General features: G+C 38.8%; 1 protein-coding gene across 1 annotated transcript in view; it reads right to left on the bottom strand.

The window, feature by feature from the left end:
• Nucleotides 1–292, bottom strand: part of LOC110166377 (leucine-rich repeat transmembrane neuronal protein 4) — a 379,030-nt gene extending 378,738 nt beyond the window's left edge. Inside the window, exon 1 of the mRNA XM_055153199.1 lies at nucleotides 103–292. Coding sequence (XP_055009174.1) covers nucleotides 103–292 — 190 coding nt within the window. The remainder of the gene's footprint in view (nucleotides 1–102) is intronic.
• Between the last annotated feature and the right edge of the window lie 16,672 nt (nucleotides 293–16,964).

Below are 16,964 nucleotides of genomic sequence, written 5' to 3'. Positions count from 1 at the left end.
CTGTCCCTGAGAGAAAGCAGAGTTGCTTCAGCTTTTTGCAAAATTGCTGCAGTTCACTCTTTGTTTTATACTCTTCTGGGTGGGTGCCTTATACCCCTTTACAAATGGATTCCTGCTGTTCAAAAGCAGCATCAGTTGTTCTCTGGAAATCTACTGTCTCCTCACAGCTTCTGAACTGTGGTAATTGCAGGTGCTTGTTGCGGTATTTCAGGGCATCATCAACACTGCTACTGAATACCTGTGTTGCCAGCTTAACCTTCATCTTCTGTCTCTCCCACTTTATATGCGCCATCTGCAACTTGTTTCCTAGTCTCAGTCATTTTTTTTTAGTTCCAAGGTTTTTGCAGTATACCTCCATCAGCCAATGTATTTCGGAGCAGCTTCATCGTGTGGCAGACATCCAAAACTACACGTACAGAAGAATTATCAGGAGAATGAGGAAAGGAGGGAACCACTGATTTGCATGTCCATATTTGCTCTAAGTGTTTTCAGCATGGAAAAATGGCATGATGGGTCATCACAGGTTAAAGATACTATCCTTACCCCAACACTGTGGAGGCGAAGATGGCATTTTCTTGCCCTGTCAGTGAATCTATGAAGAAATATGCCATTAGGAGCTTCTAGGAAGAAAGGAAGGAAGTCTGGGAGTCCCTGCTGCCACCGTGACCTGGCCCCAGATAAGCAGAAGAAAATGGATGGATGGAAGCTTCCAGGAATCATCAGTGACAACTGCCATTATCACCAAAGCATCTCCATATAAGGTTCATGTATCCATGAAATCTCAGCGCTTTATTCAATATGCCTTCGGATTGCCATTTTATCAAGCATCAAATGGTCTCTTTACCTACCTTCTGTCTCTTCTGTAGAGCAATGAAAGAAGACTTTGTGAAGCCTGATGGTAAGAATAGGCCTTGGCAGAATTAAAGTGTAGCGTCATGGCAAAAGTTTGCAGCTCCTCTGATATAGCCATGTTCCTCGATAGTTTGTGGTAAAACATGGATTGGGGAAGGTGGCTCATTAACAGGCGTGTCAGAATCTGAGGAGGTCTCAAGCAGTCTCTCTAACTCATGATCTGTGGTGAGTGAGTATGTGTGGTCATCAGTCAGTCTGCGTAATTGTTGGTGGTGGTCTCCTTAGCTGTCATACACTTGCCTTCAGAGTACTAGAAAAAAATGGTGGGGATAGCTGTTGGTGCAAGTCGCTTGTTCCCACCCGCGACTATGAAGCACTTGTCTTCAAAATGTAGAGCACACAGTCTGGAGATCTGAGAAGGAACCCACCATTTCACCTTCTCCACCCAAGAGACTTGAGCCAACCTCTTCTTGTCACCCAGAATACACTGAAATAGGTTGGTTTTATATATAAAAAAAAATATATATATATATATACTTTGTTGATTTCATATGTAGTATGAAATATAAAATGGACCATTCCTGCAATATTTTATAACATATTAGTCTAATAAATGTATAATGATTGCACGGATTTCCTCACTAAATGACTATAGTTTCGTCTCTATTTGAGTAATGATTTGAAATAAAGCTTTCATGAATAGCCACTGCTAATACAGAGCAAGATAAGTCTTGAAAAATATTACTGGAGAATAATTTGTATCTTCCTTATTAGTGAGTATCCCCGTGAAGTGAAACAGGGCAAGGAGTTTGAGAAGAAGGTATTACTTGACATATTGATCTGTTTGTAACTTAAGTATACAATCCATACAACGGCATTAATATTGTTTGACCACAGATCGGTAAATCCTGTCTGCTGTATTTCAAAGCTAAAGACGAGACCATGGTCAAGAGACTGTTGAAGCGCGGTAGCCCAGTGGCCATTTTGATGACAAGAAGTGCATCAGGAAGTGCTTGGACCTGTAGTGCAAAGTAACTGAGACAGTGCCTTGTATGAAAGCAGAGGCACTGTGAGAAAGTTGAGTGAAGCTGCTATTAAATACATGTCTACTATTCATATTTGTACATGCCTCTAAACAGCTACACTGTCAGTTCTTTTATCTTTTACATTTTTTTGTGTGTGTGTTTTTAAAAAATAGATTATTACTGGGCAGTACGCACTGGGAGCTGACATTGCCGTAAGGAGGTAGTGTGCTTCAGCTTCGACAGCTTCTACATCTACTGCTGTGGAGCTAAGGAGGCAGTGTGCTGCAGCTACTACATCTGCTGCTGTGGTGCTGGTGCTTCAGTGGATGCTACATCACCACTTCAACAATTTGTATCTAGTGACTTGTCTGCTCTGTGAGTAACTGCAGCTACTGCTCTCTAGTTTCTTTGGTGTTGTATTCTATTGTGCATATCAAACCATGCCAACAAAAAAGAGCACAGTGACTGCTGACGATTTTGAAGACATAAAAAAAGAAATCATTGGGCCCGGTGAGTGAGAAGGGGAACAGAGCATTTTGAGCTTTAGAGATGTAAACAGACTAATAACAAAGGGTTACTCAGCCATGTGTGAATGAAAAAACACAACTCCAGGTATGTTTTTGAGGAAGTAACTACATTCTAACATGGCTTAAAGAGTCAATGTTGCATAATATATTAAAAAACAGGGCATTATCACTTGTTTGGTTAAGATGCATTGCAGTGGGTGTCTATGAGCGTACAAATCTTTTTCACACACTTCTCACATGGAGTGTCAATTTGCACATTTGCAGATATGTCAATACATTTCATACCAAAACACAATTTGTCTCTCTTCTCCTAATCTTGCATTGCCTGCTGGATTGCCGGTCAAGGTCTGAATTCTCAAATTCATCATAATCCATCTTGTACGGCTCCCATTGATCTGTTCGTGTCCGGAGAACATTAAATGTGGAGCAGAAAGCGCTGAGATTCTGACAAATAACGTTTTATTCATTTCTAACAAAGTGCCAATGGTATAACGTGGGAGTTTTATTAAAATGTTGTTTTAAAGGCCATATATTACACTACTTTCTGATTTATGTTATAATCTTGTTTCCTCATTACAAACATATCTGGAGTTGTGTTTTGTTTTATTAACACACAAACCCTGAATTCTTCCCTCAAACCAAAAATACACTGTTTCACCTTATGGTAATAGAGTGCTCCCCTGTGTTTTTAAATTCCTTACACCAGACATGTCAAACTCAGGCCCGGGGACCAAATTTGGCCTGCAATACAATTATATTTGACCCGTGAGATCATATCAAATATGTATTAAAACTGGCCCATTATTTATTTAAAATTTTGTTATCATTTTTTAATTCTGCTTCTTCTGGATTCAATGTTTAAGCAAAACTATTCATTAAACATTTATTTTAATAAGAAAATGTTTAACATGACATATCTTGAAAGAAGAAAAAACATGCAAATGCTGACATTTTTTAATAAATATTTACTTTGGCCCACAACTTAGTCCCAGTTTTTTTATTTTTATTTTTATGATAATTAAAATAATTCTGTGAATTTGAGTTTGACACCCCTGCCATACACCTTCACTAGAATCATTTGGATCATTTCAACCCTGGAATTGCCTGTTTCTACTGAACAAATAATAAGAGGTAGCTTCATGACATCATGAGGTGTAACAGAGCATTTTGAGCTTTGGAGATGTAGGCAGACTAATATTAGGTTCACTCAAACGTGTGAATGAAACAAAACACAACTGCAGGTATGTTTTTGAGGATGTAACATTGTAACATGACTAAAAGCTCACGAGAGTCAATTTTGTGTAATATAGTACCTTTAATATTGTTGCTTTTTGTCGTTTAGCACATTTATTGCTTGGCTTAAACTGCAATTAGATCCCTCCTCTTCTTCAACGATTCCAACAGATGCCGTTTCAAATTGAGACTACAAAGCTAACCTTATCCATCCTGCTTTATCAGTTTTGCTTTTGCCAGTTTACTCTACTCCATCTTTAGACTGATTTAATTACTAACCCAATTTATTATGTTTAAATCTCATTGCAAAAGTAACCATCTCAGCAGGATCCTATACCCTGATAACCACTGAAAGCTTATGTCGCTCCATTCTACGCTAACTCAATACCCATTTACCCTTACACCCATTCAGTTTCCCCATTTTCAACACATCTGCCCTTGATCTAAGCCCCATTAATAAACCCCACGTCCTAAGATGGGGTGACTGATCTCATCTCTTCACCATCCTAAAATGTTTTCCTTCATAATCAATGACCTGTCATGTCCTTGGAACGCCATTGTCAGGCTTGGCCCATTTGTTATGCTAAACGCCTATCCCCTGTTCACTTAACTGCCATTTTTCTCACACAAAACCCAGTCTCACAAACGTCATCCGAGCTATAGCGCTAATTTCCCCAAACGATTAGCCAAGGGATAAAGAGACGACTTGGTTTTCACAGACAGCTCTAACCAATTATCCCCTGTTTATTTAAAGGACCCATATTACACTTTTTTCTGATCTATGTTATGATGTTGTTTCCTCATCAAAAACATACCTGGAGTTGTGTTTTGTTTCATTTATACCCCTAACACACAAATATTTAGGCTGATTTCTTCTCTCAAACGGAAACAATCTGTTTCACCTTGTGATGTCATATGGTAATACAGGAAATGCCCCACTGTTTTTTTAAACTCCATAAACCTCCACTAGGATCATTTAGATCAGGGGTGCCCAATACGTCGATCGCGATGTACTAGTCGATCGCCAAGGTAGTGTGGGTAAATCGCAGTGTTGTAGTACTTGTCTAGGACTCGATCATGTTTGGTTTCGTTCTCGTCTCTCACTCGAGGTCTGACACTCGACAAGTGCGATCATATTTCATTATGGCCGCTGTTGTTGCCAGTAAACTTGTACCAATGTGCGGGAGCGTGCGGGGAGCGTTTAGAACCTGTGAATTAACGTGCAGCACATCCCAAACACACACACGCTTCCTATGCACAGCTTGTCTACAACAGCGTGTGCCCTCGTGTACCAGCGTGTATCACACGGCAGGTTCAACTTTTTAAAACATCCTACCTGTCCATCTGCCTCACATCAGCACGCTGCTCCTCACCTTGTCACGCTCTCGCTCCTCCCTGTGTACAGAGCACACAGGCTCCTTCCACAATGCGCGCTGATTAGAAGAGCAAGATGAAATGCGAAGCAAAAACTAATCTAAATTGGTGTTACAGTGTTGGCACAGAGGATCCCTACAGCACAGAACACATCTACCGAGACATGTGGCTGAAGTTTGTCTAATAAAAGTGCACAAATGCATCTGTGTTTGTCACGATGTGCGTTCGGCTTGGTAAATGTGCAGAAACTGGTAAATCCCACTGCAAAACCCAAAACCAGTAAGAGAATGCAACTCCAGGAACTTGAAAAAAACAGGTTTAAAATCTTACCCACTTTCTTCATTTTTTTCACAGTTTTCTGTAAAGTCAGTCAGTGGAAGTTCTCTTAAAGCAAAGGTTCTAAAAATGTTGGTGAGGGTCCAGAAGAGAGGCACAGAGTGTTTAAGTGCAGTACAGTTGTCTTTGTAGTAGGTAGAGCATTTTGACTTGGTCATTTTATAAGTAGCTTGCATGCTGAAAAAGTGTGGGCACCCGTTTCAGATCACATCAGCCCTGAAATTGTCCATTTCTACTGAACTAAATGTAAAAGGTAGCTGTTAACTTGAAAACTACAGCTTGATGACATCACAAGGTGGAACTCAGCATTTTGAGCTTTGGAGATGTAAACAGACGAATAAAAATGGATTACTCAAACGTGTGAATGAAACAAAACACAGCCGTGAGTTTGTTTTTGATGAGATAACGACATTCTAAAATGGCTTAAGGCTCACAAGAGTTAATTTAGCATAGTATAGGACCATTAACTGCCATTCTTCTTACACAAAACTCAGAGTTACACTCGTCATCCAAGCTTTAGCCCTAATTTCCCCTAACAGTCAGCCAAGTGATAAGGAGACAACTTCGTTTTCGCATCTCTAACCAGTCGAAGACCCTCAACCTCTAAAGATTAAAGGAGGACTTTTGTGCACCATGGAGCGTACACATAGATGGATCCACATTGACAGAAGTCCGGTGTAATTATCAGAGGACCTCAGGCAGAGATCAAATCGCAGTCATTATTGACAGTGGAAGCTTGATACAAACAGGTAGGCTACGACCGGCCCCCAAAGACTGCAGTCAGAGGCCATATCTGTTTGACTTATCTGAGCTGGATGACTTGAAAATTCCATTCCACTTTATTATGTCTGTCTTGCGAGAGGAGAGGGAGCATCCAGGGTGACTAGATGGCCTATTTTACACCGCAAGGTTTTCATTATAAGGTAAAACGTTGTGTTGCCATCAGTCGATATGTTTTTTATTCATCGGCGGTCGCTAGTACACATTGCCGGATCAATAGTGTACATCAGTGCTGGTTAAGGTGACTCCATTTTTTATGCTAAGGTCATTCTTATCGTCCCCATAGATCAAACATAGAGAACAAATTTCAATACTGGTGTGGTAACTTGTCAGGAGCAGTGAGTGACAGCGATGGGACCACACCAACTTGATTTATAAAGCACTTTAAAAATTTTACAGCCGGCCAAAGTCCTGTACACAAACATAGGATATACAAACACAATCACGGTCATAGTCACAATACAACTATTAAAAACATAGAAAACAATAAGACACAAGGTACTCAAGTTAATCAGTGGAGGAGGAGAGGTGGAGGAGGAGAGTTGGGGACACAGGAAGCAATGGGAGACAGGCCATGGGAGATATGTCTTAGTTTGAGGGAGGGGTGGTTTAAATAAGGAAGAGTCATGCAAGGAATGCTAATAGGTTCAAGGAAAAGTTTTTTTTTTTTTTTTTTTTCTGATATGTTAAATGAATTCACAAAAAATATTAAAATAAAAAAAAAACATCTTTATAACAGTTTTGACGAAAAGTGGGTTGGAGTTGAGATCAGGTTTTTCTGATTTGTTAAAAGAATGCATGAAAATAACAAAAATAAAAACATCTTTATCAATGAGAATTTAACACAACTGATTCTGAAGAATGTAACACAACTGAAGTATTATGCACACTTGTTCACACCTTAGTGTAGTTTAATGCACTCAATATTCCTTATTAGTCCAATGAGGTTCATTTGGTCTTCCGATATTTTATGTTATTAGGTTCTTTTTACAGACCAAGAGTCTATTTTCATTTCTGACAGTTTCAACTGCTCACTAGCAGTTCAAAAACTGTGTAAATCAGCTGACCGGACATGTCACAGCAATATTATGTGACCCCTCTGAAGAGGACCACTCATGAGCAGTCAAAACTGTCAGGTATGAAAACAAACTCTTCGTCTGAAAAAAAGAACCTAATAACACATAATATTCCTTATTGTATTGGATCTGTGTCAGTGTAGTTAGAACCTCCCTTCAGACAGACAGGCTGTATTTTCTCAGAAGCCTGAAGTCCTTTAACATCTGCCAGAAGCTCCTGCTGATATTCGACCAGACCGACATCTCCCGTTTTGTGATCTGCTGGGGAGGAAAGTTCAAGAAGAAGGACGCCGTGTGGTTGGATAAGCTGGTGAGGAAGGCAAGATCTGTAGAGGGTGCAGAGCTTGACTCACTCACATCTATGGTTGTGAAGAAGGCCCTAAACAAGCTCCTGTCCATCATGGAGAACCCCCAGCAAGCCCTGCACAGCATCATCACTGGCCAGGAGAGCACCTTTGAGGACTTGCTCTTGTCCTGATCCACAGACAAACTCTAGAAGTGTTTCGTCCCACATGCCATACATCTGTAAAACACACTATAGCTGATGAATACAAAAGGATGGACTGCTAACTTTAAATATCTTTTTTATATTGCTATGTTTGTTTCGATGTTGCTGCTACTGAACCTTGAATTTCCTTAGGGATCAAAAAGTATCTGTCTGTCTATCTGTCTATAAGGTACATGCTACAAAATGTATGCCCTCTTAAAAACCTTTGTCTAGTTAAAGGTTGTATAGAGGATTTTTAAGGGAAAAGAAATACAGCGACAGTTCTTTTTCAAATGTTGTGCATGCGTGACACCACCTTCCTCCTCCACCGCTGCCTCAGTAGAAACATCTTATCCCGCCTCGTTACTCTAGAAATAACGCTTTTTTACAGCCGCGCGTGTTCAAGAATTACTGTTGAAGTGACCTGTCTAGAAATAATTTAGTGACCGTCACGTCAGTTTTTAGACCATTCATCTGCTTCATTCGTGCAATCGCTGGAAGAGATCTCCAAGAATCACCTCAGATTGGCTTTGCTCCTTTTCTCCTTCTCTTCGTCTTTCAGCGACCTCAAAAACGGACTTTCTTTTGCAGCGAACTGGTCATTGATTCTCGTCCGCCATCGCAACAAACTTTGTGCAAAATGCGAGGAAGCTACAGTGTAAAAAAGCCTCTAAAGTCAGTTACACTTGAAACGTAGGGAGTTTGATTGACAACCTAACAGCCATTAGAAAATGAGGCAACCTCGTTTTCTATTGGCTGATGTTTATCTGGCCTCAACACGTCCACAGGTGATAGATTTTCATTCTTTTTTGGGGGGAAGGGTTATCATAATTACAAGGCTGCTGCATTTCTGTAATGGTAATTTAAACTTTCATTGACAATTTGAAAAAAATAAAATAAATTAAAAAAATCCTCCATACAACCTTTAAGATAATTTATTTTGCAGTGGAACCTGGATAACTGAGGAATTACAAAGAAATGTCTGTATGGTGCATGTTGTAGAAGGATGGGGAAATGGGAACAGAAATACCCCAAACAGCCCAGGAACTTATTCTGGGTCCTCTTGCTGTGAGGTGAGACTGGCTGCCAGCTGCCACCATGCTGAAGTATTTCCATCAGTGATATGTTTGTCTCGGTTCATTTGGTGCTTCGTCTTTGACTCACAAAACCCCAATGCTTCACTGCAAGTCCAAACACAGCCAGAAGAGAGGTTCAAGATTGATTTTCGTGAAAAGAATTTGCTACACTGATTCCTCGAACTCTATTCATGTATTTATATATTTATTTACCAAAAAATACGCGCTCTATAAATAAAGTAGAGCGGATTGAAAAATGTCAGCATATATTAGCTCAGTTTAGCTCTCCATGTGTGGTAAATTCAGAATAAGAGTTCTATAATTTGTTAAGAAAAGAACACAAATGGACCCCTCCAACAATTTCAAACCATATTATTATTTGCTGCTGCTAAGATGTGTTTTTTTGCTTCATGCTGTAATGATCTGAATCAGAAGTCAAGATTTGAGGCAATACATATAAGACTAATCCAATCTTGACCTTGCAAAAAGGCAATAAGAGCAATCACATTATCATCGTATAATGAGTCAACCAATGTGTTATTCATAAACTTTCAAACTCTGAACATTGTACATTTTAGTCGACTTTTACACTTTGAAAATCATGTTCAAAGTAAACAACAATCTCTTATCAAAAGCATTACAGAGCATGTTCAAAATCCAAAATAGCCAATATGAGCTCAGAGGTACGGCCCACGTTCATCCAAAAGAAAATCAGAACAAACATTATGAAATTTTTGTATATCTATTAAAGGGGTGGAGCTCGGGAACAACTGTACACAAAACCTAAAATTGTGCACCACTTTCTTCCATTTTATAAAGTTTAAATGTGTAACTCTGGGCAGATACATGAATTATGATGCTTAGTGTGTGCTGTAGTACTTTGTTGTACTGTTTCTGATTTGTTTGTTTCCTTTTGCTGTATTTATGAAGATGAACTGGTAACAAGATGACGCTCTGATAAAGGAATAAAGGGTAAAGTCATAATAAGCTCAAGCTTCAGCCTGCACCTTTTTAGTCTGTGTATGTTAAATATGACCATCTGTAAAATAATGTCAGATTATACCTGTATCCGAAATAAATCAATCAATGAATGAAAGTCAGAGGGATCAAACCAACAACTCTCAGATGCTGCACAATGTATATCAGGGGTGTCAAACTCAAATTCATAGAGGCCAAAATTAAAAACGGGGACAAAGTCGTGGGCCAAACGAAATACTTATTGAAAAATGTCAACAACATCTGCATGTCTACTCTTCTTTCGAGATATGTAAATTAAACCTTTTCTTATTAAAATAAATGTTTAATAATAGTGTTGCTTAAACATTGAATCCAGAACAAGCAGAATATAAAATAATAACACAATTTTAAATAAATAATGTTTCTATAGTCTATCTGTAGCCGGCGGGCCAGCTCTAATACATATTTGATATGATCTCTTGGGCCAAATATAATGATATTGCGGGCCAAATTTTGCCCCCGGGCCTGAGTTTGACATGTCTGCTTTAGCACAGAAGGTACAGTATATAGATTCTATATACTGTACCTTCTGTGCTAAAGTATTCATAATCAGATATTGGTAAAGGCCCCATATTCACTATTTTTGGATATAAATTATAATATTGCTTTCTCATCAAAGATACATCTGAAGTTGTGTTTCATTTACACGTTCAAGACACAAAACCTGCATATTTAGGCTGAGTTCTTCTCTCAAACAGAAAACAATCCATTCCACCTTGTGATGATATGTGGTATACAGAAAGTGCAGTACTGTGGTTTTAAACTCTATACATCTTCACTAGAATCATTTGGATAATTTCAGACCTGGAATTGCCAGTATCTACTGAACAAAAAGGTACAATGTAGATATTAACTTGAAAACTATCGCTTCATGACATCACAAGCTGGAACATGGAGTATTTTGAGATTTGGAGATGTAGACTGACAAAAAAGGATTACTCATGCATGTGTGAATGAAGCAAAACACAACTCTGGTTACGTTTTTGATGAGGTAACAACATTCTAACATGGCTTAAATCTCACAATAGTCATGTTTACATAATATAGGACTTTTAAATATCATAAAGCTAAAGCAATCTTTCAAAAATGATTCATCCCTACATTGGCATATTTATTGACAATATAAAGCGTATTAACTGTGAAGCCAATAGGTTAGCTCCAAATGTCAACTCCAAGTCCAAAGAAGCTAACAGTATTGGCAAGTGTGACCGAGTTTCAGTCATTCCTTCTGTCAGAGACACTGTATGTTAATAATGCAGGGGATGAAAAAGATTCAAATAATGCATTACAGTGGTGCCTGCTGGAAAGAAAAAAAAAAAAAAAAAAAGCCTGTGAAATTGAAATGTGACACTTATATTGAAGCGATAGGCCTAGAGGAATGTGAACTACTTTGAATGCATGTCAGGCCAACCAGAAATAAACAGCATTATTGGTCCCCTCAGGTTTCTTCTATGTTCCAATGAGTTTTGGGGAGTTTTGTGCTTAGCTGTATGGACTGCGGTGTGCAATGGGTCTGTGAAGTCATATGGAATGTATGAAATGGATATTATTGCTTCAAGAAATGTCGTGTTATACTCTTATTTGAAAATGTACATGCTTTTTGAATCTTTTTAATTAGAAATGGCAGTCATATTTTGCAGAATGTTTAACTTATTTTGTTAATGTCTACTATATAGTTACAGTACAATCTATGGCACCCATATAAATTGCAATATTCATCTAAAATGACTTGCAACTCTTGGCAACTAGCGGATTAAAAAATAAAAATAAAAATGCACCAACATGATTACACAAAGCTGCTAAATATGTATCAGCAATTAAGAAAAAAAACCAAAGAAAAAAAAAAACCTTGAGAATTAATAATAATAAGTACAGAGCAGTGGGCATGTACTGGTGGCAGTGAAAACGGGGGTTGAGTGATAATATGGTGTATGCCACCATATTATATGCTACCGAGTGTCTCCACTCAGTTTCATTTCTCTCCAGTGACTAGGCCAGGAATCAGAATAAACTAGACCAGGGGTGTCAAATATACAGCCCTCCAAAACCTTTAATCTGGCCCTCGACTGATTTTCTACTAAAATATTTTAATTATATTTTCTATTAAAATATTGGTAGTTTTCTGTGGTGCTTAGCATAGCAGCGTCTCCAGCGCCTCTGTGTGCGTGGACGCCTCCCACCAGAGCAGCACAAATGAAGACGTGCCTCTTTCACTTTGTTTTGACTGTTGACCGTGACACCCTCATCAGCAAAATGTCAAAAATGAGAAAAGTGGAGCCGAGCGCAGGATTTTCCAAGAAAAATAGACTTATTCCTATTTGCATACAAGTTACTGTTTAAACATTGTGCTGAAATAGCATTTTTGTTGAAGTTTCACGTTGTTCATAATATTATAATATTTTGTAAGAAAGATTTCTGTAATAGATTTGTGTTTCTCTGCAGAAATATTTTAACTTACTGCTATTTTTGGGGCATATATGCCTTGAGTTTTCTGATCCAGCCCCTTTGGGATCAAAGTAGGTTGAATACGCCCCCGGACCAAAATGAGTTTGACACCCCTGCACTAGACAGTTCACAAAAACCTCGGAAGTGCGAGTTTGGGCACCAGCCAATCAGCAAAGTGCCATACATTTTGCATTGGCAACAATTCCCAAGATCGAGGATTTAAAGCTGGAACAAAGAGAATGTTTAGTGAAGTTTATCAAGGGGAAAGACGTCATTGCCCTTCTTCCTATGGGATTTGGGAAAAGCTCAATATACCAGTTAGCCCCTTTAGCAGCGCATTACATACATCACAACCAAATAGCAGTGATTGGTTAAATAAAAACGTACCTTCCAACCATCGAGCGATCAGACAGTTTCTACGAAGTGAAACCGGCTGATGAATCAGGTTAAATATGGTGTAAAAATAAGTCTTGAAGTCTTGACAATATGTAATTAAAGATTGCTCAAACATGCATGAATCACTCCAAATACAACTCTGAGTAGGGAAACAAGAAGAGAAAAACAACTATAATATGTTTTAAAGCTCTGAAAAGTCGATTTTGCATAATGTATCAGCTTTAAAAGTACATTCACAATATTTGCAACATTTTAAAAACGAACCTACTTCTATATACTACAAGCATAATGATGGCTTGAATCAAATGCAGTTACATACTATCATAGTGTCTCTCAACAAAACTCTTGCATGTACATGTGATTTGCGGAGGCTAGAGTGGCCACCTCTGCTTTGTCTGTCCCGTGGCAAGTGTGGCAACAGTGACAGCTTCCTAACATCAAGTGTACCTGAGGAGTGAATGAAAAATGATGAGATGACACTAATGAGAGTCTTAAAAAGTGCTGCCACAGGGCCTTGTGTCTGTGTGTATATGTATTGTCATAAATTAAATGGTTATCACTTGCCTGGTGTGATATCTCTGTATAATTTAAATACATAGGCGTATCGGTCAGAAGGAGCTCATTGGTCATTTATCATTTACAATTAAAAGTCAATTTATCTCACCTCAGATTGACCCAGTTTAGTGCATCACTCAGTCATTCTGCTGCTTTTTTTTTTTCAGTCCCCAGTGATTGCTTAAGCCTGATTCATCAGCCGGTTTCACTTCATGGAAACCGTCTGACCGTCTGGCATTAGAAATTGGCGGGTACTTTTCTGTTATTTAACCAATCGCTGCTGTTTGGTCGTGATGTATGTAATGCGCCACTAATGGGGCTTACTGTTATATTAAGCTTTTCCCAAATCCTGAAGGAAGAAGGGTAATAACGTCTTTCCCCTTGATAAAATTCATTAAACATTCTCTTTGTTCTGGCTTTAAATCTTCTATCTCGGGAATTGCTGCCAACACAGAAGGTATGGCTCTTCACTGATTGGCTGGTGCCCGAACTCGCACTTCTGGGGTTCTTGCAAACCATCTAGTGTATTTTGATTCCTGACCTAGTGGCTGGAGAGAAATGAAGTTGAGAAGAGGCGCTAGGTAGTGTCAGCCTGGCTAGTGAGAAAAAAACAACAACAAAAAAAACAAAACCTGTCAGTCATGCCCATCGGAACTCAGGGAGATAAAACCATCGACCAGGCTCAACATCTTTGTAAAACACTGAAGAAGTGTATTCTGGATCAAGACAAGGGTATTACCTAAACCTAAAAATGTTGTTTAAAACTTTTTACCTGTGTGTAAAATCTTTCTTTTTTTTCCCTTTGATTTTATTCTCTTCAGGCTGTTGTTGTTTTAAATCTTACCCCACTCATCGCAAAATAGCTATTCAGTCCAGATTTAACTGCTCACATTGTTTACCAGTACATCTCAGCCAGCAGTAATCCCAGTTTTTCCCCTGTAAAGCTCCAGATTATTGGGTAAACCGGGGTCGAAAGGTCCTTGAACGACAGCTTTCCTCACAAATCCAGGCTTGATGTGGATCGCCTCTCTGGGAAAAAGAGGAAAACAAGATTATGAAGGAGCATTGAGGAGTGGGAGAAACGGGAGGACGAGCACAAAAGGAAAAAAAAAAAAAAACAGTCTTAAAGAAGTGGGAGAAAGAATAGATTTGATTCTGTGGCGTTGCGTATGGGGGTGTGTGGTGCTTTTTCTAGCCACAGTGATGGTTTGACAGGCCAGCTGGATCAGCAGAAACCGGGGCTATAAATTGCGCGGGTTTCAGACGCTCTGTGCAACTATTGACTGTTAATATGAGGAGCAGGGCCTCGGAGGAGAAGGATATGAACAAACCTGACACACACAGAAATACCTGTTTGCAGTAAATGACACTCCAATACAACAGGGTAGAGGGGAGAGGCATGTGTAAGCAAAGACGGATGGGCTGAAGTCATGTCTAGTCTGAAAAGTAAGTTAAATAGTTCAAGTAGATTAGAAAATCAGCTTGTTTTAATATTATCTTAGTTACACCATGTCTTATCTTAGTTACTTATCTTCGTTACTGCAGAAAGAATCCACAAGAAGTCTATTTTTGCCGTACACCGCACCGATCTCCGACGTCAAGCTGACAAAATCACAAAACAAGAAATTAGATGCACAGAACTGGTGTATTGTCAGAATAAGGCTATGTTTGTATGATGGTGGTCTGAACAGAAGACGCACAAGTGGAGTCGTGTCTTGACTTTTTATTCCGCAATTAGACAAGTGTTTTCAGGAGGAAATCTGTGAGCATACGATGATGCAAAAGTGTGTGGAATTTGACTGGGTATGCATGCCAGGCGGCTAGGTGGTGACGCGAAGTGGTGATGTATGTGATGTAAAAGCGTACGAGACGTGAGCAGATCTGACCAGAGTTTTGGGTCTTCGGCAGTGAAGACGGAAATGTTATGGCAGAGTTTCAGATTTTTTGTGTTTTTCAGCTCCAAAAACGTCATCACCGCCTAAATGAAAGGCACTTCTGATAATATATTTAGTTTTTACCTGCAAGCGTTCTTGTGTAAACAGGCCCTAAAATATCCCTGCACATTCCTGGTACTTCGCAAATGAACTTGAATGTAATTGTAGATAGCCACAGTATCCAAAGGTGCGAGAAAGTGGTCATAGTGTGAAATGCCGCTGTTGTTTACTAACAAAGCTTCTTGTACATGCTAATCTATCGCATGAACTCCCGGCCAGAGCTTGAGTCTCCGCAAATATGTTGTCTTGGGAGTGCAGTTTCTACACTCTGCCCACAGTCTGACGTGACCACACAGCAGCAGAGACTGCAGTCAGTGAGGCATACAAGTCGCAGTAAAACCACAACGAACCTGAACTACACCACACCTGCAGTCAGTGTACAGCGGGTTAAAATATAAAATTAAAGTCATGAATTACAAGTTTACAGCTGAGAATTTTAAGCCACGTTAGACTGCTTTAATATGTTTTCATCAAAAACATGTTTGGAGTAGAGTTTTGTTTCATTTACACATTTTTGAGTAACCCTGCTTTATTAGTCTGTCTACATCTTCAAAGGTCAAAATGCTCTGTTCCACCTTGTGATGTCATGAAGCAGACACCTTTTACCTTTTTTTCAGAGACTGGCAATTCCAGGGCTGAAATCAACCAAAGGATTCTAGTGAAGGCCTGTGGAGTTTAGAAACACAGTGGAGCACTTCTTGTATAAACCACGTGACATCACAAGGTGGAACAGAACATTTTCCGTTTGAGGGAAGAACTCAGCCAACATATGCAGGTTTGTGTGTAAAACTTGTGTGAATGAAACAAAACCAAAGTCCAAGTATGTTTTAGATGAGGAAATAATATGCTGTATCTGTCAGAAATCATCACTGCTATAACATTTTGTGAAAATTATACATACAAAATTGGTAGAATTGGTGCTGTGTGTTAAGCTTTCATCAAACAGAGGGTTGGTGGTTCACATACTGCTGGTGCATCCTTGAGCAAGACTTTTCATACACATTTGACTACTTAAGGCACAGTATGAAACCAGAATAAAGTCTAAAACCAAGATAAATATATGTACAATATGCACATGCCCAAAATTAATTTGTAAAAAAATAAATAAATAAAATGCAAATAAATGAATACAATGAAATAAATAAATAATTATTGTGAAATGCCAAATTGCTGCTGGTGCTTTTCTCTTTTGTTTTGTTTTGTTTGGATTAGGCTGTTGACTTTTCAATTATTTTAATTTGTGAAATATTTGGTAATAGGTGAGACAAATGACTTTTTATGGAGAAACAGGCATTTAAAAAAAAAAAAAAAATAAATAACGTTTTTGCATACTCAAGCCTCATTTACATCAACTAACAAAACACATTTTACATTCTTTTCAACTCTCCAGTTTAACAGTCTCCATAGATTACTCCATTCACCTTGTCAACAAAGCCTGTACACGCAGTCATACCTCTGTAGAACTTGCTTATTGGTGAAGTCTGGCCAAATCACCACTCAAATCACCGGGACTATGCAAAACACTGCAATGGAACAACCTAAAGCAATACTAAAGTCAATCACAATTTAAAGGTCTTATATTACATACTTTTGTGAGCTTTGAACCATCTTATAATGCTGTTTCCTCATTAAAAACACAACTGGACTTGTGCTTTGTTTCATTCACACATTTACGTTTGAGTAACCATTCATTATTAGTCTGTCTACATCTCCAAAATTTCAAATGTTCTACATCATCTTATAAGCGGCAGTTTTTAAGTTAACAACTACAATTTATCTTTAGTTCAGTGG

This window comes from Boleophthalmus pectinirostris, unplaced genomic scaffold, assembly GCF_026225935.1.
Source record: "Boleophthalmus pectinirostris isolate CB_2022bp ecotype Guang Dong unplaced genomic scaffold, ASM2622593v1 HiC_scaffold_18, whole genome shotgun sequence".
Classification (NCBI taxonomy): domain Eukaryota; kingdom Metazoa; phylum Chordata; class Actinopteri; order Gobiiformes; family Gobiidae; genus Boleophthalmus; species Boleophthalmus pectinirostris.
The sequence above is the reverse complement of the archived record's forward strand: the minus strand, read 5'-3'. Positions and strand labels throughout refer to the sequence as shown.